The 24,343-nt window shown below is 39.7% G+C and overlaps 1 protein-coding gene across 1 annotated transcript in view; it reads right to left on the bottom strand.

Annotated features, from left to right (window-relative positions):
- The window catches only part of asz1 (ankyrin repeat, SAM and basic leucine zipper domain containing 1), a 128,225-nt gene extending 109,161 nt beyond the window's left edge, over positions 1-19,064 (bottom strand). Inside the window, exons 1-2 of the mRNA XM_078568564.1 lie at positions 18,966-19,064; positions 8,758-8,905 (exon numbers count right to left, since the gene is read on the bottom strand). Coding sequence (XP_078424690.1) covers positions 8,758-8,905; positions 18,966-19,064 — 247 coding nt within the window. The remainder of the gene's footprint in view (positions 1-8,757; positions 8,906-18,965) is intronic.
- Between the last annotated feature and the right edge of the window lie 5,279 nt (positions 19,065-24,343).

Here is a 24,343-nt window from a genome sequence, read left to right as displayed (position 1 = left end):
ACAGAGTCAACATGGTTTTGTAAAAGGGAAATTGTGTTTGACAAATTTGCTAGAGTTCTTTGAGAATATAACAAAAGAGTTGATAAAGGGGAACCGGTAGATATAGTGTATTTGGATTTCCAGAAGGCATTCAATAAGGTGCCATGTAAAAGGTTATTGCACAAGATAGGAGCTCATGGTATTGAAGGTAATGTATTAGCGTGGACTGACGATTGGTTACCACACAGAAGACAGAGAGTGGAGATTAATGGTTCTTTTTCAGGTTGGAAAGACATAACTAGTGGAGTGCACAAGGATCAGTCCTAAGACCTCAATTATTCACTATCTATATTAATGAATTGGAGGAGGGGGCAGGGTATAATGTATCCAAATTTGCTGACGATACAAAAACAGGTGGGAGGGCATGTTGTGAAGAGGACATAAGGAATCTGCAAGGGGATATAGATATAGAGTGAGTGGGCAAAAACTTGGCAGATGGAGTTTAATGTAGGAAAGTGTGAGTCATGCACTTTGGTAGGAAGAATTAAAAGGCAGACTATTATTTAAATGGAGAGAGACTCCAAAAAAGTATAGCGCAGAGGGATCTGGGTGTTCTTGTCCATGAAACACAAAATGTTAGCATGCAGGTGAAGCAAATAATTAAGAAGGCAAATAGAATTTTGGCCTGTATTGCTAGGGGGTTGGAGTTTAAAAATAGGGAAGTCTTGTTACAACTGTACAGGGTGTTGGTGAGGAGTACTGTGTATAGGTTTGGTCCCAGTATTTAAGAAAAGATATACTGGCATTGGAGGCAGTTCAAAAGAGATTCATTAGGCTGATTCCTGGGATGAAGGGGTTGACTTATCAAGAATGACTAAATGGTTTAGGCCTTTATTCATTAGAGTTTAGAAGGAATGAGAGGTGACCTTATTGAAACATACAAGATTCTGAGGGGATTTAACAGGGTAGATGTTGAGAAGATGTTTCCACTAGTGAGAGAATCTCAAACTAGGGGGCATAGTTACAGAATAAGGGGACACTTATTTAAAACTGAGGTGTGAAGGAATTTCTTCTTTCAGAAGGTAGTGAATGTCTGGAATTCTCTACCCCAGAGAGTTGTAGAGGCTAGATCACTGAAATTATTTGAGGAGGTAGACAGGTTTTTGAAATATCGGGGAGTTGAGGGCTATGAGGAGCTGGCATGAAAGAGGAGTTGAGGCCTGCAGCAGATCAGCAGATCTTATTGAATGGTGGGGCAGGCTTGAGGGGCTGAATGGCCTACTCATGCTCCTATTTCTTATGACTACTTGCGCATCCCTAATTTTCTTCGTTCCAACAGTGGTGGCCATACCTTCAACTGCCTCAGCCCTAAACTCTGGAATTTCCTCCCTAAAATCTTTCCCTCTACCTGTCTTGCTTCCTTCAAGATGCTCCTTAAAATCATTTCTACGACTAAACTTCTAGTCATCTGTCTTAATATCTCCCTATGTGTCTTGCTATCAGAAATTGTTTAATAATCACTCCTGTGAGGAACCCAATTTTGGAAAATTTGGAGGACATTGGACCGGATTACTGAAAGAAGCTTGGTTGGAGTATCCTTATGCTGGGAATAACAGTGTTAAAGGTAAACAATTCACCAGTTTTATGGGTAATTAAACATTTAAACTATTGTTATGACCTGTGGAGAAGTGGGACTAAAATTAACTGCGTACTCCTCCCATCACAGTCCATGAAGTACTTTGGATCGTTTTACTTTATTAAAGATGCTATATAAATACAAATAAATGTATTTGACTAATTCCGCCTGAATTCATGTGCAAACCCAAACCCTTTATTTCGATCAAGTTTACAATAGATTCAAGTCAAGTAAAGTTTACTTGGATACCTGTCCTGGATTAGCATTCATTCCTATTTTTAACCGGAAGGAAATTTGTACAGAACGTCAAGCATTGAGTTCTTTTCTCCGTTTTCTACTAACGGAGAAAGGGAAAAAGGCTAAAGCTGCAAAGGACTGGTCTGCTTTTTGGCATGATTAATACTTTCTTGCTGCATTATTAAAGTGTCAGTTGGTGTGATTTGTACCACCAGAAATATTTAAATTGCACTCAACAGATTGAATTGAAAATTGCAACACAGCCCATGGCAACAATAAATAAATGTACACTAAATTTTATTAATCACGTTACAAATATAGGAACAGTGATATATCATTGAGCCCCTCCTACCTGTTCCTCCATTCAACAAGTTCAAGGCTGATTTGCAACCTAACTCCATATACCCCCTTTCTCCCCATATCCCTTAATTACTTTGGCAAACAAAAAATAAATCTCAGTTTTAAAATTACAATTGATCTAGCGTCAACTGCCTTGTGTGAAAGAGATTTCCAAACTTCTGCCACCTTTTGTATTAAGAAATGTTTCCTAATTTCACTCCAGAAGGATCTGGCTATAACTTAAGTTACTATGCCTAGCCCAGACTCTCCAACTAGCGGAAATAGTCTCCCCAAAATCTGCTCCCTTAATATCTTGAAAATTTTGATCAAATCACCTCTTAAACTTTTAAATTCCAGGTATCATTTTATTATATACCATAGCTGTTCAATTATAGAATTTTGTCAAAATAGGTTAATCACTTATTTCCGTATATGTATAAAGGCAAACTGCTGAGAAGTTTTGAATAAAATGTTATGAATGTTGGCCATGATTTTTTAAAAAATAAACTCTACTGGCATTTGAAAGGATACCTAAATGTTGACCAGCATGAAATAGATTACTAATGCTTCAACATGGGACAAACAAATTGTTGATAAGAACTCTGCTGCCACCAACTGGTGCCTCAATCTTCAACCTGTCTTATACTTAGGTCTGCACACTTAACCAGAAAGGTACACAACCTACAACAAATGCAAACACTGGGATATCTTCTAATCCAACTGGAGAAGGGTATCATTTGCCAAGAATGAGAAGGATATGAACCTGCTTCAAGGATATGCCCTTAATTCAACCAAAGCTCATTTGGATCTAAGACAAAGAAAGTGTGGAATTGTCACCCTTTATTTAATTTTATACATATCTATATATGAAGCTGATGCACAAATGCTATTCAGGGTGAGCCAGAGGTGTTCTTTAAAATTATAAACACTGGTGCACATTTCATAGTGTTATCAGGGATAATAATTTATCAACATTGGCTGCAGCCTTGGGATCTGAGAGTAATGGGAAGAACAAGGGTCAGAGCCTGTTAGCATTGAATTTAGGCCTAAGATCTAGAAGCATTAGAAAGGGATAGGAGAAGAGAGTCTGGCAGTAAAGGAGGTTTGAGGAAATCTGGTACTGGAACAGAATGTTAAGAAGGAGAGGCTCCAGGAGATTGTGACCAAGGTGCTCTTGGCACCTTTTAGATGCCTCACACTGCATTCCTATCTTTTCGCCTTCATCACAACCCATCTATCATCCTTTTTGAACAGTTACCTCCCACAATGCTTTGCCCATTGTTAGCTGGTCACTGCCTTTAAGCATTAACAGCACTGAATATTAACAAATCTGATTTACACAGTCATCAAGTTCCACAATGTTTAATTTCCATAAACAAAAATTACTTCATAAAATACTGAGATGACATAGCTTTCAAATTATCATGTCCTAAAAAGGTTTGCTGTCTTTCTCAGAAAAGATAGACTATGTAACTAAATCTGGAGTCAAAATGAAGAGGGAAGGGCATTTCAACAATCAACATAGACAGAGTGACTCAATTTGTTCATCACTTATGTTCCTTAAGTATTTATTAAACGGTAGGTTTCACTGGTCATTCAGAATGATCATTTTTGATAAATACAACCCTGATACAACCAAGTGGCTTATTAGGACATTTAGGGGTCAACCACATTAATGTGGAATAGGCCAGACCAAGTAAAGGCTTTCTTCCATAAACGGCATTAGCGAACCAAGAATAAAATACTGCAGATGCTGGAAATCTGAAATCAAAACAGAAAATGGTGAAAGTACTCAGCAGGTCTGGCAGCATATGTTGGAGAGAGAAAGAGTGTTAACATTTCAGGTCATGACCTTTCATCAGAGCTGGCAAAAGTTAGAAACATAATAGTTTTTAAGGAGGTAAAATGGGGGAGGATGAAAAAAAGGGAAGCTCTATGATAGAGCAGAAGACAGGAGACATTACATAACAAAATAGTTTGTGGGAATAGTCAAAGGAAGTGGTGATGGGACAAGCAAAGAAACAAAAGATTGGTCCAAAGGAGGTGTAAATGGCAGGATAACAAACACCATTGTCTGAAAACAAAAACGAGAAAAACAAGGTTAAGACCGAAACCTGCAAAGAAAGGGGCAGAAATTACGGCCTGAAATTATTGAGCTCAATGTTGAGTCCAGTAAGTTATAAAGTGCCTGACTGAAAGATGAGGTGCTGTTCCTCAAGCTTACATTGAGCTTCACTGCAAAATTCAGAGGACAGACATTTCAGCATAGCCAATAAGTTGGGCTTCTACAATAATCTAACATGGTCCTTTTACTGTGTGCGCTTATGCATGTGCATGCATGTAGACCAAATTCAGATTCTCAAACTGCCTTTGTGAGCTTTGAACTTGCACTCACTGAATTCTTAGGTCAGACACCTGGATTACTAGTGCTGTAACATAATTACAGCTGATGCTGTAATGGTTAAACATGACAAAAAGGAAATGAACACATGATACAAGATTATTATATAAAATTTTTGCATCTAGTTTGTCGCAGCACCTTCCAATATTACATCTGCATACATACAATTTTTTATGCAGTTTACGAGGTCAAATTCCAATTTCATAAAATAGAAAAAAATTAACTTAAAAGTCAGAGTGTACAGATCAGACACTAGGTAAACAGACAAAAAAACTATAAAGAACTACTAGGTATACTTAAAAGAAACAAATCAAACATAAGTAACCAGAAAAATCTACCAGAAAAAAGAGGGGAGCCAAGTTAATCATTCCAAATATGTGGTTTCTTATCGAATCAGAGGATCATTTTCCGGAAGAGTTTTGCAACATATGAAGGACATAACAATTGTTTTTAAACAAAAGCATTTGAAGAAAATGAATGGATTTATCTTTGCAATAGCATTTTCTATATCTAAAGTTCTAGTGTTTTTGATGAGAAGCCTGGTGTTATTTAGAAACTTATGGGGCTTCCCAGAACAAACAATGATAGCTAAAGTGATTCAGTGAGGTAACTGGCTACAACCTTCAGTGTGCAGCTGAGCTTGTGACTCCCAACATCTTTTCATGACCGACTGTAAGACTGAACAATCAGGGCATGGCAGAATATGCCATTTGTTAACCCCTTCTTCTGTCCATCAATGGAGAAAGAATGACTAATACCTCTTCTCTCAGATAATCAATGTTAAATGTTATATTCAAAGAGTTTACTTAACAAATATATGTTACACACTTGAAATGTTGGCATTAATTTACAATTTTCTATTTTAAATGATTAGAAGAGGTGCATTTAATGCATTTGTTTGTGAGGTAGAACTTAAACAGCAGAAAGGATAGCGCAATTGTTATGCAATTTTGGGAGGGAAACATTGAATAAAGGTCCTGATGTAAATATTTTTATTTAAACATAAACATTTTACTATCACTAGGCAGCAATATCTGATTAAAAGAAATTTGCAAGTTTTTCAGTTTTGCATGTCTTTATCCCCACCCTCTAAGCAAACAGGGCACATTGCCTATTTGATATTGTTGGGTTAAATTTTAAGAGCACTTACAAGTTGTTTGCCTGATGTGCTACAAAGGTCAGTGACCACAGGCATGCCCTCTTGCTCTGATGATTCATAGCATGACCTACTGCTCAAAGTGATTTCTGATAGCACACCCTGAGAGAACAATGGACTCTGATTATTGTCTCTGACGTTACACATGGGCTTCCTCTACACACCCATGTCACTTCCTGGGAAGATGAATATCTGTTCACCAGACAATTTCATCAGACTGAATATCCAAAAGGGTTAGTCTTGCTTTTAGTCTTTCACAGTAGCAGTAAAACCTGTGTCTTGTGCCACCTTCATGTCTTCAATCTACGAATGGCCTCTTCTTATTAGACTTTGCAGCTAAGTGATAGACAGTAATGGTCACCTTCATACAAATCCCATCCAGCTGCAGTTGTTTCAGAATTGTGTAGGAATTCCCAGCTACATAAATTAGTTATTGCCTCCACACCCATCATGCCTTGGTCAAAACTGTAACTAACTATATCAGAAATATCCAAGACTAATATCTCTTGCACTCTGAAATAAGCTTTACCTTCTGAGAAGCAAATTTTCTGGTCTGAGACAAAATTTACTCCAACCACATTAATAAAAATATAAAAGTCTATTGAAGACTATATGGTAGGAGTGATCAATAAGGGTAGTCTAAGTTAAAATTGTCCTGAATACAATGTGACATTGATTCATTTCCCAGGAAAAAATCACAAGCACTCTTACCATTTCACTTATTGCTTTCACTCAGACTCTGGCCTAAACATTAAATCATGAAGCATCTGTTTTACAGGTATAAAACTAGTGGCTAAAAGTCTAATATGGCAGTTGTCATGCATAGGCTCATTTCACGCTAGAATACACTGCACTGTATTTAAAAGCCTCATTATAATATTTAAATAAAGGTCCTAGCACATGTCGTAGAATGCCTTTGGGAAATTGGTCTGCCCCAATGCTTGACTTGCCACATGATAAACTTACTGTGCAGCTTATTGAACTAAAAAACATGAAGGACCCTTCAGCAGGGCTATTTAAAGGGCTCATTTACTATATGCAACTTAGTTGCTCATTCTCCTTTGCGGCTGCTGGTTATCTGCTAGGCCTTCTGCTTATTTTTTTACCTTCCACAACTAATTTGTGACTACTGCGACTTTTTTCTAGCGCTAGACTGCTTTTGGAGCTAGGAATTGAGGAAGATCAGCCAAGACAACAGTAAAAGCAGAGGATCTGGAAAAAGAGAGGTAGGCATTCCACAGGATACCACAGCCACAGTGGATCTTTGGGAAACATTTCTTCTTCCTTACCTTCACTAAGGTAATCTTTCAGACACCATTTCACCAACAAGGCTATTGCCAAGCTATGTCACTGGCTACAACTGGAACCAGGGCATGAACAACACTGCCTGTGGCTGTCAAGGGCATGTTTGTGCCGTAAAGTTGTTCCAGGCTTTAACAGGTAGCATCACCACCATAGCCCAGTTTGCTGTTCACTGTTATATCAAGAAGCACTAGGCTTTATCTTCATTACAAGATGTCCCATGGGGTCCAGGCTCCCATTGACTGCACCCAAATTGCTTTGCGTGATCCCATTATCTTTCTGAATAGAAACTGATTCCACTTCCTCAATGTCTAGCTTGACTGTGACCACAGACAACACATCAGGCAAGACTGTGCCTGGTGTCCAAGCAGCAGTTATGTTTCATTCATCTTGCACCAGTCCTCAGTGCTGCCTTTATTCCAGACAGGCCGTCAGACAGAAACAAAAATACCTGGAAAAACTCAGCAGGTCTGACAGCATCTGCGGAGAGGAATACAGTTAACGTTTCGAGTCCATATGACTCTTCACCAGAACTAAGGAAAAATAGAAGAGGTGAAATATAAGCTGGTTTAAGTGGGGGGTGGGACAGGTAGAGCTGGATAGAGGGCCAGTGATAGGTGGAATTGAGGAAGATCAGCCAAGAAGACAGTAAAAGCAGAGGATCTGGAAAAAGAGAGGTAGGCATTCCACAGGATACCACAGCCACTGTGGATCTTTGGGAAACATTTCTTCTACCTTATCTTCACTAAGGTAATCTTTCAGACACCATTTCACCAACAAGGCTATTGCCAAGCTACGTCACTGGCTACAACTGGAACCAGGGCATGAACAACACTGCCTGTGGCTGTCAAGGACATGTTTGTGCCATAAATAGGTGGAGATTTGGCAATCTCCACCTATCACTGGACCTCTATCCAGCTCTACCTGTCCAACCCCCCCCTCCTCCAAACCAGCTTATATTTCACCTCTTTTCTATTTTTCCTTAGTTCTGGTGAAGAGTCATAAGGACTCGAAACATTAACTGTGTTCCTCTCTGCAGATGCTGTCAGACCTGCTGAGTTTTTCCAGGTATTTTTGTTTTTGTTTCGGATTTCCAGCATCCACAGTTTTTTACATTTATCTTAGGCCAACAGACAGGCTGGTCACTGAGTGACAAGGTGTCCCCTCTTCAAAAATAGCTCATTATTCTTGCCAAGAACCTGGGCAAATATGATAGCCATGCCATCATCAGAAATTTTATCAAGTAGCCAGTCGGCATGTTCAAGCATCACTCCCACTGACTGGGCTATTTGGGAAAAGCTTTGCAGTACAGATTTGACATTTTCAGATTTATAGTCAATATAAACATATTGCATGCTTCATAACTTGATGAGTACCACCAGCTGGGCAGCAGAAGAGAATGATAGTTTTTATTATATTACAGGCACCACATAAATCCAAGTTGTTGGCACTGAAGAAAATGGGCAGCATTGACCACTAGTGCCCTCTTTGACAACCAGTCATAATATCTCCTCCATTGCTGCCTTGAGGTATTTTTCTATGCTGAAGATATATACTGCACTCCGCTGGGTAGAGAGAACAATACTTATTTTTTTAAGAACTAGTTAAATATGCTTCTTTCAGTATATTGAATCTAGTATGTATAGCGGGATAACAATACTGAAATACAAAATAAAACAGTATAAAAATACAAAGCTGTTTCCTTACCAGAATTTAAAATTTGTTCAACCACATGTGCCTTTTGTGATGCTAAAGCTTCTTTCAAAGTGGCTGTCTCCTTATTGTTCCTTTTCTCTTTTTCGTTATTTGATAGCTCAATTTCTGATTCAGTTTTTACTTGGTATGTTTTCACTGCCTGAAGAAACACAAGCAAATGGAGAAGTAATGTAGTATTGAGTAGTGAACAAGTAACCACTGTTCATTAATATGATTAAAGAAATAAGTTAGTAATTGACCTAGACTTTACAATCAGCAAAGTGGATGGTGTTGCCATTGACCTCGAAAGAAAGCTGTCCACCGTCTGCTGCCTCTAGAGCATACATTTCCTCTTTTTCAATGTCAGTTTCAATTTGGTCCCTTCTATAGTGTGCCCATGTTGTCCAGCAACTGGGCATGCAGCAGCAGGCTGACAGACAAATTGAAGAATTCTCACAGACAGCAAAGCAAGAAGTAAAAAGCAGAGAAATTAAGTCACACTTAAATCATTGTACCGAAAGCAAAATAAAGGTTGGGTACACACATGGGAGGAACAAATTTCAGAACAAAAACTTTTCTAAAAAAATAACTGCGTTTTAATTAAAAATCTGCAATGTTTAAATGCTCTGAGGGAGTGAGGCTCCACACATGTAAAATTAGCTTTCTGGGGCCAAAGAGATTGCATAGCAGTGATTATATCCTTGTATATAATTAATCCTGATTGAACGACAATTAAAACTTTTGTTGCTTTTCCATTGTAACTAGTAGGCAAATAGTTGAAGTTCGACAAATAAGTGATTTTGAATTGTATCCATCTGCAAAGGCTGCAACAGTGCACCCAGTGGAGCAGGATTTTCCACACAGCAACTCTTGGATTTCTGTGTTTAACTGCGCGTATGCAGATGGCAGATTTGCTGTCAGTTTTACACAGTACTAACAGTGAGCACTGACAGCCACACCATAACTAATACCTCAAATTCCGAGCCAATGTCTTTATGCTGTATTTGGTTGTTTTGCCCCTTTCATGGCGATGAATGGAATTAAATGGATCCAGGATGGAGGGAAGTGAAGAAAGGTATGGCAAACCAATTTTTGCCAGTCAAATGACCTCAAACCTTGAATCACCACCAGTGATGCTACTTTCCCACCCTGCAATGTTGTTATTCAGTCCAACAATAATAGTTAATCAAAGTGCATTACGTTGATAACTGTAAAGTCCACCTAGAATAATTGCTAAATTTGACATTGCTTTCATTTCTAAATATCCAACTGCTTTATAGACCAACAGTGCTGATTTATAAATTCTGGTCTCCATGCCAAATGGTCAAAATGAAGATAGTGACCTCCAATGTTCACTCTACATGGCATCAGTGCCACACAATTACTGTCACCGTCAGTCGCTGTGGGAGAGAAAGTAGAGCATCCTCCCTTATGCCAAACAACATACCTACTTTAAATTTTCCCAAAGCCTAAAAATAGCAAAGAATTAGCCATATTATCAATTAGAATTACAATTTAAATGTAACTGATTCAAGTTATAAAAAGCCAGGAGATTTAATCTTCAAAGATAATAACCTGAGACTACTTGAAATGTCTTCAGATACAGCTTTAATTTTACACATTGGGTCAGTCCCCAGACCGCTCAACACTGTTTCAATCCAGTCCCAGAAATGTTGCTCTGCAACTCTTAGCATAAAAAGTGGTACCATAGAGAATCTGGGGAGGAGTCAGAGTTCCAACGTTTAACTGTAAAATTAATCAATGTGTTATGCAAAATGGCCACCAATACAACATACTATTAAACACAATGTTGATTTTTTTTGTATAATACAAAGTCAAATGCCAAAATCTTGCTTGGGTATATGATAGGAAAAGTCATTTAATTTTGTTGTTCTTGCCATTCTATAACAACTATGTTCTTAGCTGAAAGATCAAATTACCATTGCAATCTGTTTCTTTTCTTGATTGCACTAACAGAAAAGGTAAGGCCTCTTGCATTTTCTTCCAAAAATTTGGCATGATTACATATATGGAATAAGCAAAACAAAGGGCAATTATAAACTAGAATGGCTAGTTTAAAATTGTAGATGTCACCAAACCAACTCAACTCTACCTGGAAGATGTGTAAATTCATAGATATTGTAATACAATACCACACAAACCAGCAGATAACTGTGAAATGTACAATTATTTGAAGATTTGCGAGTATTTGGCATGTTTGCATTAATTTAGTATGCTTATAAGCAAAGTGTACACAACTATGACAACAACGGGGTGTGCTCTTTATAAAACTACTTATGGAGGTGGTCTAAACTACTCATGAAAGAAGTCCAAACTACTCACGTCTGGCAAAGAATGCTTTCCGAAATTGTAAAGACAAAATTATCAAGAGGTTCTGATCTTAACTACTATGCATGGGAACGATGGTTGACTACAAACATGCACCTGCAATAGACCTTTCTTCCAGATGCCAAGAACATCAAGCAAATATAAAACTAGTACTGTTAGTCTAATTTGCCAGCTCATTGAGTAGCAGTAAGTGAACTGCATGTACCATTGTAAACATAAATAAATCCCTTAGAGCATGGTTGAGACACAAATATACTTCTAAAATGAGAAATGAAAATTTAAAGGAAACTTGATAAACTTCACTCTCCCAGCTGGAACTTTTCTGTCTTCTCTTACACAGTTGTATCATTGTTAACAAAATTTTACGAAACTACAGATTGACAGTTCCAACAAGTAACAAAGCTACATTGTGGAATGAGGCAGAATCTAAAATATACTGCATTTATTTTCAAGTATGTTAATTTGGACACCAGGTACCAATACCTGTCAGCCGGCCCTAGCTTTTACATTCCCAAATCTAGCTCCCTTATCCAGGCAGCAAACTTGTAGTCATTTTGATTTCCTTTAGATCTACAAGTTTGTTGCTAAGATAACAAAGTTTGATTTAGACAGTGCACTCTGGAAGCTAGTTTACAAGTGCCAGAGATCCAGAATCTGAATCAGGCAGTTATAGAAATATAAATCACAAGATTGATAGATAAAGTCAATATGGGGGCAAGAGTTAAAACGAGCATTAACATTTGTGCTCCTTGAACAGCAAACAGTACAAGTGCTGTACAGTAAGCTTCACCTTTGATGAAGAAACACAAGATATGATCTTCACTGGTTAACAATTCATTCATCCTGACTGTAAATTTTAACAAGCAGCTATTAAAGCAGTTTATTTACCACACAAGTAGTGCACTTTGCAGCAGTGACTCATTCACTAAATAGCAAAACATAAAGATGGTCTCAAATAACTGGTCCCCTCCAAAGTCCAAAATGAAACACTGAAATTACACAAATCTCATCAAAAATCTTTCGCCATTTTACCGTTAATATTCTTCTATCTTGAAAGCTTGATTCTTGCATCGTCCAGAGTAGTGGACACCCTCAAGTACCTCTTCCAAACGGCCCTTCTTCGTATATGCCAAGACAGTAAGCGTCGACAAGCTGTTGGACAATCAGCCAGTTTGGGCCCACAGCCAAAGCAGACCTAGGTCTCACCTGACCTCCACACATGCGCATTTCTTAACAAGGGCGGTTGGTCGTAGGAACTCTGCCTGATTTTCCTTTCCCTGACTTAGAGGTAGTACAATTTCACTGCCCTTACTCAGCACTGACTGGGGATCAAACCTGCTCTATCCTACTGGTATGTATAGCTCACTTAATTGTTGGTTTAGTCAGCGAAGTCAGAGAAACTTACTTGAGAATTTTTAATATATCATAAGTTTATTATTTGGTTTTACAAATGAGAGGCTTCTGACTCCGGAACTCATGCCCCAATGAAAAATAATCTTCCATCCGTCTAGCCCAGACTGCTAAATTAATTTCAATTCTACTAAAATTAGGCAATAACGAATGTGGAAGTGTTTACATTCTAGGTCTTAACTACATCAAAAGCAATTTGGAACATGATAAAACTGAATACTGTAGCAGAAAATTGAAATTTAACGTTAGATAGTTATATTATTTCTGGCATTAGACCCATGGGTCAAGTATAAAATTATTCTAATATATTTTATATTTCTTTGAACAATTTTTGACTTTGCATCAACAGCTCTGACGCAGAATAAAAAAATGATTTTTAAATATTGACCATATATGCTAATATTCCGTTTTACAACATTTCTCAGCCAATGAGATCCTTAAGGTTTGTATCGTTTGTATGTTTGGTGTTTGGGGAGGCAGGGGGTTGCAGGGAAACTAAGCAATAAAAGGGAACAGTGGCAACACAAGATTCTTCTCAATCTTTCATTAAATTGGATAGAAAAAGAGGACAAGAATTTTTAAATATTAAAATTGTATAGTGCATTTGATTGTCAACAAATAGTGCCACAATGTAATAAGATAAAAAAGCACTCTCGTCACTTCTGTTCCAATGTCCTGACTTCATCGAAGATCAGGAAGAAAGTTATGTAAAAGGACAACTGTACTAAGAAATGGCAGAGAATAATCTGAGACCTTAATCCAGAAACTCACCTGTATAATACCTTCAGACAGCTCAGAGCAGCTTTCATGGAAGTTAAGGCTAATTGCTCAATTTTTCCACCGCTCCAATTTAACATGAACAATATGACAAATGGACTTTTCTTTGCCAGTCCTGATATCATGAAAGAATATTCCACTGCTATTCGTTGAAGCACATTTTTTAAAGAAGCTGTTTCACCACAAAGTCTTTTGTCGAATGTCATTTTGACGAAGCAGTTCTTGCCAAGTTTGTGAGATACATGTTTTATATTCTTTGTGGCTGAAGAATTAATATTCCATAGGAGTCTTTTATAATTTAGTCCAAAATTTTACAAATTAAGGATCTGTTCAGGCACCCATAATGATGTTTGGAAATTCGCCCAGGTGCAGATTCTTGCTATTTTTGTGATGAGTACGTTATTTGCAAACTCAATTACCAGTTGATCTCCCATGGGCTTCAGGATCAAGCATAGACCTCAGGTGAAGGGGGATTATATATTGGAGGCCAGTTATACTCGGGCATGCAAGTGTAATTCAAACCCCATTTTAAAGTTATCCCAGATGGGGTATGGGCACCAACTGAGTTCTTTACTAATAGTTAACAACATAAATGTTTATAAAGCAGAGAGAAATGAATCTTCACTTTCCAAAGACTTTACAAACCATCCAAAGGGTCCAACCAACTTTGGCACTGCATCGGATTGCCTTTCCTGCTGTGCCCAACTAAAGTGGTGAAAGACTGCCCCATCCAAGGAGTTTTACTCCACTTCACTCTGAGTCAAGTGAATAGAGGAGGAAGCTTGGACTCGCCTCGTAATTCTGTTAGATGGAACTGCTGGCTGAATTTCACTACTACCACTCCTCATCCCTGACTTTGTTACCTCTAGACTTGACTATTCTAACAAACTCCTGATCAGCCTCTCATATTTTACCCATCGTAAACTTGACTTCATCCAAAATCCTGCTACCCATGGCCTAAGTTGCACCAAGTCCCATTCACTCATCATTTCTGTGCTTGCTGATCCACACTGGCTCCCAGTTAAGCAATGTCTCGATTTTAAAATTCTCATACTTGTTTTCAAATCCCTCCATGGCTGCACCTCTCCCTACTTCTGTAATTTCCTACAGCCCTACAACCCTCCAAGATATCTGCACTCCTCTAAATTATGGCCTCTTGAGCACCCCAATTTTAAATCATTCCATCACTGATGGCCATGCCTTCAGCTGCCCGGGCCCCAACTTTGGAATTTCCCCCCCACCTAAAGTTCTCCACTTCTCTACCTTGCTTTCCTCCTTTAAACTGCACCTTAAAACCTACCTCTTTGACCAAGCTTTTGGTGCGGTTTCATTATGGTGCATAACATTCATCACTATTTGGAGTCAATGCTAGGTTGAAATCAATTTGCATTCACAAAACTTGCATCAGGTTGTGTGTATAATTTTTAAAATTTAATAACACTCAAATCTAGCCAACATTGTAACCCCACAGATCTGAGGTGTTCAAGGTGGTCATTTTCACTTTGGGCACAAACAGAAAACTGACGGTAGATTGGCCACCTGTTACATGACCTTGCTCAATTTTCATTCCCATTTCACTCATGAAGATTGTAGTTAAAAATAAAAGGGGTAAAACTTTAACAATGCATTATTAATATACCCATTTCATTCAGGCCAAGCATAAAACAGCTTGCATTTAAAAAACATCGAACATCAGAAACTGTTACAATAATGATAAGCTAACAGCAGAAAATTGATATTGTATTCTTACTTCAGTTTATAGTATTTGTTAAGCATCCTATTGTAATGAGTAATGTGGAAAATTGCACATCTAGTGCCTTGGGATTATTTAATACTTGCATTTCTAGCATATTCACTCACTTGCATTACTCACTTCCATCTAAATCACAGATGACCGATTATTACACTCCCACTCAGGGAGGCAACTGGGCCCCCTGGGCCACAACTTCAGATCTGAAGCTACTGCTTCTCAGGTCAAATAAGTAAAAGAAAACATTGGATTATGTATGACATGACTGTCTCCTAGTCTTTCTTCAGCAGTATATTAAGTACTATTTAATCGAATACCTTTACCTTCATTTTTGACATTCCCTTATTGAAGCCAGTTAGCTGTTGTGGATGGCAACCAGTCACTTCAGAGTATTTGGCTATGTAGCAACTAGTTCAGAACTGTTGCAATGCAAGGAGCTGCACACAGATTAGGGATGGAGAAAACATTCATGTTTCAATTAACGAATGTAAGTACGCGAAACTTCCAAACTAGATAAGATCACCAAGGTAGGACTCAGCAAAAATTAGTAGCCTCAGTAAATTGCACAAGGTTGTACATGGTATTTCTATAATGTGTGTTCATTTCTGCAGCAAAGCATTTGGTTGAGTTAAATTTTCATGAAGTTTATTTATATAGAATACACATCTATTCTCATACGCCTGATCCCATGAAATAGATCTGTACAAATATTCACTTCTAAAAGATGAGATTTCCATTTTAAATATCTGAAATAGATTATTGAAAATACCTGGTTGCATTTCTGTTCTAAAGTTGTTAACCAACACCTGTAACATCGCTATCTCCTATATATTCATTTTTTCATCCAAAAAAATTAAAAATCAAGAATTATTAATGCAGGAAAATCTGGTAACTGACACCAATGGTGGAGAATGGTGGAACAGCTATCTGCAAAAGCTAATTGAAAATTAAGATATACATACACATACATGTACACACACATTAACCCACACAGAAATTAAATGGCCAAGGACAGAACAAGCAGGGTCGTCTTTATCTATTGGATTTCAATGGGATTTTATTACATAGACAAATTATTGCAGCCTGTACAGATTATTTCCCCATATGAAGATTGAGAAATGTCGATACAGAGCAACCACACACTTTATCACTATTAATTTAATTGACTGTCCCTTGCTTATGTATTTTTTACAAGTACAAAGCATACCACCTATCTGCTTTATCTTCAAAAATGTAGTAATCCTATTACTTTGTCATTAAACTATTTTGCTATTGACATTTTAAAAGAACACCCAAAGCGTAAATGTTTCAAATCAATGCAACAGCCTCAGCAGCTGCACTAACAATATGCAAAAAAACTAATTTCATTAACCTCATCCTTTTTTACATTTGCCTATTTCTGCACCATTTCAGATATGCCTAAAGAGAATACTCTACAAAAGCACATAACGTGTATACAATTTGTGGCAGTAATTGTACCATCTGGGGGACATAAATCATATTCTGTAAATTCATAATGCATCTTTTAGTCAGTATTCATACAAGAACACTGGATAAGTTGGCAATGAGAAACTATTGTATGCCCTCAGTGCATAAACATGAATTGTCTTTTTTCTGTACTTCACTGCCACCTGTTGGAACCATCTACCAGGTTTTGGGAAAAAGTGAATTCCACTTCCAGACCAGTTCCATATTATTCATGGAAACACACTTTATGGCAAAGTTGGAGTTTATGGATTTTGAAACATGTGAGACCAGCAAAGAGACAATGGAGAAATTGAGAAAATTCTGAATAAAGTTTTCAGCAGGAGAAGGCCTGAGGCAGGCAATGTTGCAGTGATGGGCATAAGCAGTCTTGGTTATGGGAAAGATGCGGCTCTTGAAATTCAGTTCTGGTTTGACCAGAATGCCAAGATTTCACATTGTGTTCTCCCTGACAAAATGCCCCAGGAAAGCACAATACAGTCAGTGGTACAGCCATGGAGTTTATGGAAGGCTGAAGACAGTGACTTTGGTCTCCCTGATGCTCAGTTGGAGGATGTTTTGACTCAGTCATAACTTGACGCAATACAACAGAATTGGTCATTAGCTCAAGGGATAAAGCTGGCTGTCGTCAGAATACATTTAGGTGTTGATTTTGGTTATGGACAAATTTTGGTTATGGACAATATCACCAAGAGGTAGCGGGTAAATGAGGAAAAGAGGCCCTTGGATTAACCTTGATACAGAAAGATTTAGCTGATACAGTTCAAGATACATAATTGCTAAAGAACTTATGTTAAAAATTGCAGTCGCCATAGTGAAGCAAGATGTGTGTGTTAACTAAAACCAATAAATGATACTTGTTAACTAATAAGACATGATATTTACAGAGCATCTTTCATATTTAAATATCTCAAAAGCACTTGACACAATGAGTTATTAGATAGAAACTACTGCTTGCTATATCAATGGAGAAATGACAATAGTCAGGAGACATTGCTTCCCCCACCATTTTATTGGAAGTTCTCCTTAAACAGGTTACTTCTTCCTTTAGTATAGAGGAATGTCATTTAACACTAAGAATTTGCTCATTATTACGTAGGAAAACAGAGCATCGTCAAAATAAGAAATCAATGAGTACCCTCTTTCTCTTTAGCATTAGTTGAGAGAGGAATGTTGTTCAGGACTCCAGGAAACCCCTCTTTGAATACACTGAATCTTCAGCATCTAACTGAATAGGAACCCAGTTAAACCTTGGTTTAATATCTTCAAGAAATGCAGTCATTCTCTTTTTCTATGCATTTTAGGGGTGTGCTTATTTTCTCTATGATGTGTCTGGGAGAGGTTTCCAAACATACTTAGTTCCCTTGTATCTGTTGGGGCTTGTGTGTGTGTATACTGTGTTTGAGATGGTGCTAAGATGTACAATTATCTCTCCCTGCCTTGTGCTGGGGCAGGGCGATGGTTTCAGTATCTCTCTCTCTTTTGTCCAGATAAGCAGGTCACCAGAACATCTACAGGCACTTAACACACACAGCATTAATAATTATGCACATTTATATCATATTTTGGTTGAAGCAAGCTGCTAATGTCCTGTGGTGCCCACAGGTCATACACACCTCTTCACTGCATTAGGATAGTCTACTTCCTTGTGGATACTTGGTGAGAGAGGATGTGCTTCCATCCACACTTTGTGCTGGGTAGGATAGTGATCACTGTGCATCTCCCACCACCCAGCAAGACTTGGAGGTGATTTCTCACCATGTGCTGGGAGAGGGGAAGCAGGGGGAGTGAGCCATCTCTCCTCCTGTGGTTGGACTGGGCACGAGGAGTTGCTGTCACTTCCTCCTCAGTGAATAAAGATTAAGCTGTGCGGTACCTCTCTCCTCATTAGGAGTGTCAGTGAGAAATATATATCTATTTCTTCCTCCACAGTGTGAATGTTGGCATGTACAATACATCATAACTTGGTACAGTCCAAGCATGGCAGTACATGGTACTTGTCGCTCTCAAGGAGAGAGATGGTGTCTGTGGGACTTTGCTGCCTCCTTTATCCTGAGGGTTGTGTCTCGTTTTTCAGTGTGGAATGAATGAATAGCATTTATTTCTCCACAAGTAGGTTCAGATAATTCTCTTTCCTTCAGAGTTTGGTGGGGATATTTATCTCTCCTTTTCTAAGTTAAGACAGTTATCTCCCTTTCTAGGTATTGGTTGGGTTACTTCCTTACTGTATAACTGGGAAATTGTGGTGTGCCAGGGTTGTGGCTCTTCACCTACTCCCTGTCTGGGTTCAGGCAGACACCTTAGACTGCAGATAGATCTCTCTCTCTCTGGCTGGGGTTGTTCCCCCCTCTCTTTCTCTCCTTCTCTGGGTGGGGGTGTTTTTCTCTCTGTTTGTCTGGGTGGGACCTTCTTTGGTTCTGGAAGTTTCTTCTTTCTCTGGTTTCCTCACCGTTACTTGGAGGTCATCGTATGAGTCACAACCCAGGTACCAGCCATCATCTGAATCCTCCAACTCCGCGCCAGCCGCCACGCACCGAAACGCCGCCATCACAACTCCTCCCCAGCAGGTCCTAACTCAGCCCCACCCCCGAACTACGCTCCCTGACTCCACACCAGCCACGCCCCCCTGGGCCCTGGCTCCGCCCACAGCCTCGCCTTATGGCCCTGGAGCCAACACAGCCCCGCCCCTTGCCCTGGCTCTGGCTCTGGCTCCTCCCCCAGCCCCGCCTTATGGCCCTGGATCCTCCCCAGCCTCGCCCCGCCCCTGGCTCTGCCCCGTCTATTGGCCCTGGCTCCTTCAGCCAGCAGCCCCGCTAGGGCTCTGGCTCCGCCCCCCTCCACCAGCCCCGCCCCCCCCCACCAGCCCCGCCCCAAACCCGTGTCCGGACCCTGGCTCCTCATCCTGCCCCCTAAAACCTCCGGGCTCTAGTCCCACCCACCCCCGGGCCCTGGCTCCTCCCCCTAGCCCCGCCCCCGGGATCTGGCCTGATCCGCAGCCCCGGCTCCGCTGATAGAGTGTGGTCACAGTTCAGACTGTGTGAGCCATTGTCCGATGAGGTTTGTGGGGGATTTTAACTGTCTGTCCAGTTTCCACTGACCAGAATGTAATTGCCCCGTATGTATGGGCACAATGATCTACCTTGAAGCGGCACAACAGTCAAACCTGTTCCTGTCTCACCTGAAAATAACGCAGATAATTAATCTATGATGTTTCAGCCCAGTTATCCATTTTAAACAAAAACAGAAAATGCTGGAAAAACTCAGCAGGTCTAACAGTGTCTGTGGAGGAAGAAAAGAGTTAACGTTTCGAGTAAATAGTTATCCGTTTTGCCCAACATAGCAGTGTGATTATTTTCATGCCTTTTCCTCTGCATTAATATTTTCCTCTTCCTAGTAGTTGTCTTCTTTGCTCCAGTATTATTATTGCAGTCTTTTTAAAACTGAGAGTTTTCTCCCCAAGACGTAAACTTTAGCCCCACTTTTTCAAGTGTGTGCCCTAACTGTAGCTCTCAATCTTTGGCACTTGATTCCCTTCAATGTTTGAAAAGTAAACACTCAAATGAGAACTATTTAATCTGTTTGCTATTTGTATCAAAAATGTAAAAGTTTCTTTACAGGTTTGTTTATAATTTCACTAGAAATAGAGAATAGAAAGAATCCCCCCTCAAAGTTACTTTTTTACAAATTGTCAATATTCAGGTGGCCTGGGGTTTAGTGAATTCAAGTACTGCCAACCTGCATCACAGAGCACTAAGATCTGGATTTACATTTTTCTCCTAAATTGCTTTGTTTGGAAGTCAAAGATGTGGCAAGCTGCAGAAATGGGAACCTCATATTGATCAGTGAATATAAATAAACCCAATTATATCTGGAACACCCACTCTTCCAGATCCACCTCATCCAATTCAGGGTCACAGGAAGTCAGAGCCTATCCCAACAGGCAATGGGCGTAAGGCAGGATACACCCAGGACGGGACGCCAGTCCATCACAGGGCACACATATACACCGGGGGACAATTTACTGTAGCCAGTCCACCAAACCAGCATGTCTTTGGATGGTGGGAGGAAATCGGAGTACCCGGCAGAAACCCACGCAGACATGGGGAGAATGTGCAAACTCCACACAGACAGACACCCAAGTTCAGGATTGAAAACAGGTCCTTGGAGCTGTGAGGCAGCAGCAAAATTATTGCACCACCATGCCACCCATATCTGGAGCAAATTTACCAAAATTTAGAATATGGTAATCGAAATGCTACTTATATACAACCTGTGGAAATAGTTAAAAAATTAATATCAGCATCCTTTTTGTTCCTGAATTCGCTCACGGTTAAATTTCTAGGAAGATATCTATGCATTAAATTTGTCAATGCATCAAGTCAGAAAGATAGTCAAGCTCAGATGCAACTCCTGCTCCATATTTCACCTTTCCCGTTCATCTTTTCAGTTTTCTTATTCATGTGGGCATCGCTGGCTAGACCAGCATTTATTGCCCACCCCTAATTGCTCTTGAGAAGGTGGTGGTGAGCTGCCTTCTTGAACCACTGTGGTCCAGGTACACCCACAGTGCTGTTAGGGAGGGAGTTCCAGGAATTTGACTCCGCGACAGAGAAGGAAAGGCAATATATTTCTAAGTCAGGATGGTGAGTGGCTTGGAGGGGAACTTCCAGGTGGTGGTGTTTCTATGTGTCTGCTGCCCTTGTCTTTCTAGATGGTTACAGTCATGGGTTTGGAAGGTGCTGTCTAAGGAGCCTTGGTGAGCTCCAGCAGTGCATCTTGTACATGGTACACACTGCTGCCACTGTGCATCTGTGGTGGAGGGAATCAATGTTTGTGGAAGGGGTGCCAATCAAGTGAGCTGCTTTGTCCTTAAAGCATTGAGCGTTGTTGGAGCTGCACTCATTCAGGCAAGTGGAGAGTATTCCATCACACTTCTGGCATAGAACATAAGAACATAAGAAATAGGAACAGTAGACCATTCGGCCCCTCGAGCCTGCTCCGCCATTCAATAAAATCATGGCTGATCTTCTTGTGTTTCGATTTCCACATTCCCATCTAACCCAGATAACCTTTGATCCCCTGCCTAAAAAGAATCTATCTACCTCTGCCTTAAAAATATTCAATGACCCCGACTCCATCACCTTCTGAGGCAGAGAATTCTAAAGTTGCACAACTCTCTGAGAGAAAGAAATTCTCCTCATCTCTGTCCTAAAAGGGTGCCCCCTAATTTTAAAACAGTGCCCCCTAGTTCTGGACTCACCCACAAGAGGAAACATCCTTTCGACGTCCACCTTGTCAAGGCCGTTCAGGGTCTTGTATACTTCAACCAAATCACCCCTCACTCTTCTAAACTCCAGTGGGAATAAGCCCAGTCTGTCCAACCTTTCCTCATAAGATAACCCACTTATTCCAGGTATCAATCTAGTAAACCTCCTTTGAACTGCCTCCAATGCATTTACATCCTTCCTTAAATAAGGAGACCAAAACTGCACACGCTATTCACCAATGCTCTGTATAACTGAAGCATAACATCCTTACTTTTATGTTCAATCCCTCTCATAATAAAGGACAGCATTCCATTAGCATTCTTAATTACTTGCTGTACCTGCATACTAACATTTTGTGACTCATGTACTAGAACACCTAGATCCCGCTGTACCTCAGAATTATGCAGCCGTTCTCCGTTTAAGTAATACTCTACTATTTTTTTCTTCCTGGAAAAGTGAATAACTTCACATTTTCCCATATTAAACCCCATTTGCCAGACCTTTGCCCATTCACTCAACCTATCTTTCTCCAAGTGCAACCTCCTCATGTCCTCTTCACAACATACTTTCCCACCTATCTTTGTGTCATCTGCAAATTTAGCTACCATGTCTTCACTCCCCTCAACTAAGACATTGATGTAAATCGTAAAAAATTGAGGCCCCAGTACAAACCCCTGTGGGGCTCCACACATGCTGCCGATCAGGAAAAGACCCATTTTTGCATTCTCTCTGCTTTCTGCCAGCCAGCCAATATTCTATCCATGCTAATATGTTACCCACTACATCATGCATTTTTATTTTCCACAATAATCTTTGATGTGGCACCTTATCAAATGCTTTCTGGAAATCCAGGTACAGTACGTCTACAGGCTCCCCTTTATCCACTGCGCATGTCACTCCTTCAAAAAACTCCAATAAATTGGTTAACCATGATTTTCCTTTCACAAAACCATGCTGACTCTTCCCAATTGCCTTGAGCGCTTCCAAGTGCCCAGCTATAACTTCCTTAATGATTGATTCTAATAACTTCCCCACAACAGACGTCAAGCTAACTGGTCTATAGTTTCCTGTTTTCTGCCTCCCTCCCTTCTTGAATAGATGGGTTATATTTGCTACTTTCCAATCTGATGGAACCTTTTCAGAATCTAGCGAATTTTGGAAAATTAACACCAGCGCATCAACTACCTCATTAGCCACCTCTTTTAAGACCCTAGGATGTAGTCCATTGGGAGACAGAGACTTGCCTGCCTGCAGCTCCATTGATTTGCTCATTGATTGTTTCCCTAATGATTTCAATTTCACCAAGTTCCTTTCTCCTTTCCACCTCCTAATTTGCAGCTATTACTGGAATGTTTTTTGTATCCTCTATAGTGAAAATAGAAGCAAAGTATTTGTTCATTTCTTCTGCCATTTCCTTTTATAGAACCATAGAAAAATTACAGCACAGAAGGAGGCCATTCAGCCTATCTTGTTCATGCCAGCCCGAAGACACCCAGGTGCCCTTTCTAATCCCACCTTCCTGCACCTGGCCCATAGCCCTGCAGCTTACAGCACTTAAGGTGCAGATCCAGGTACTTTTTAAAAGAGTTTATCTGCTATTAACTCCCCACTGTCATTCTCTAGAGGATTAACACTCACTTTATTTACTCTTTTCCTCTTTAAATACCTGTATAAACTCTTGCTATCTGTTTTTACATTTCTAGCTAGCTTCCTCTCATATTCTAATTTCTTTCTCCTGATTAACCTATTAGTCATTCTCTGCCATTCTTTATATTCTGTCCAATCATCTGTCCTGCCACTCAACTTTGTGGAGTTGTATGCTTTTTCCTTAAGTTTGACGCTTTCTTTAACATTTTCAGTTAAGCACGGATAGTGGGTCTTCCCCTTTGAATTTTACTTTATAGTAGAAATGTACTTATTCTGAATACTCTGAAACATCCCCTTAAATGTCTGAAACTGCTTCTCTATTGATCTTTCCTCTAGCCTAATTTCCCAGTTCACTTCAGCTAGCTCAGCTTTCATCCTCACACATTTGCCTTTATTTAAGTTTAAGATACTAGTCTTAGATCCACTCTTTTCCCTTTCAAACTTCTCCCTTTCTCCCTTTTAATCACATTGTAGTCGCTGCTACCTAGGGGTGCAGTTACTCTGAGGTCATCAATTAATCCTGTCATATTACACAATACTAAATCTAATATAACCTGCTCCCTGGTTGGTTCCAGAACATGCCGCTCTAAGAAATTATCTTGAAAGCATTCTAAGAACTCCTCATCCAGGCTACTACTGCCAATCTGATTTTTCCAGTTTATGTGTAGATTAAAATCACCCATAATTATTGCCGTCCCGTTACCAAAAGCACACAATATTTTCTCTTGAATACTTTATCCTACACTGTGGCTACTGTTAGGGGGCCTGTAGATCACTCCCACTAATGAAATTTTCCCACTACTATTCCTCATCTCCACCCAAACCAATTCTACATCCTGATCTCCTGAACCAAGGTCATCTCTATCTATTGCACCAACGCCCTCTTTGATTAACAATGCTACGCCTCCATCTT

The sequence above is a fragment of the Cetorhinus maximus genome, chromosome 22 (assembly GCF_964194155.1).
Source record: "Cetorhinus maximus chromosome 22, sCetMax3.hap1.1, whole genome shotgun sequence".
Classification (NCBI taxonomy): domain Eukaryota; kingdom Metazoa; phylum Chordata; class Chondrichthyes; order Lamniformes; family Cetorhinidae; genus Cetorhinus; species Cetorhinus maximus.
This window is presented reverse-complemented; position numbering and strand designations above follow the sequence as displayed.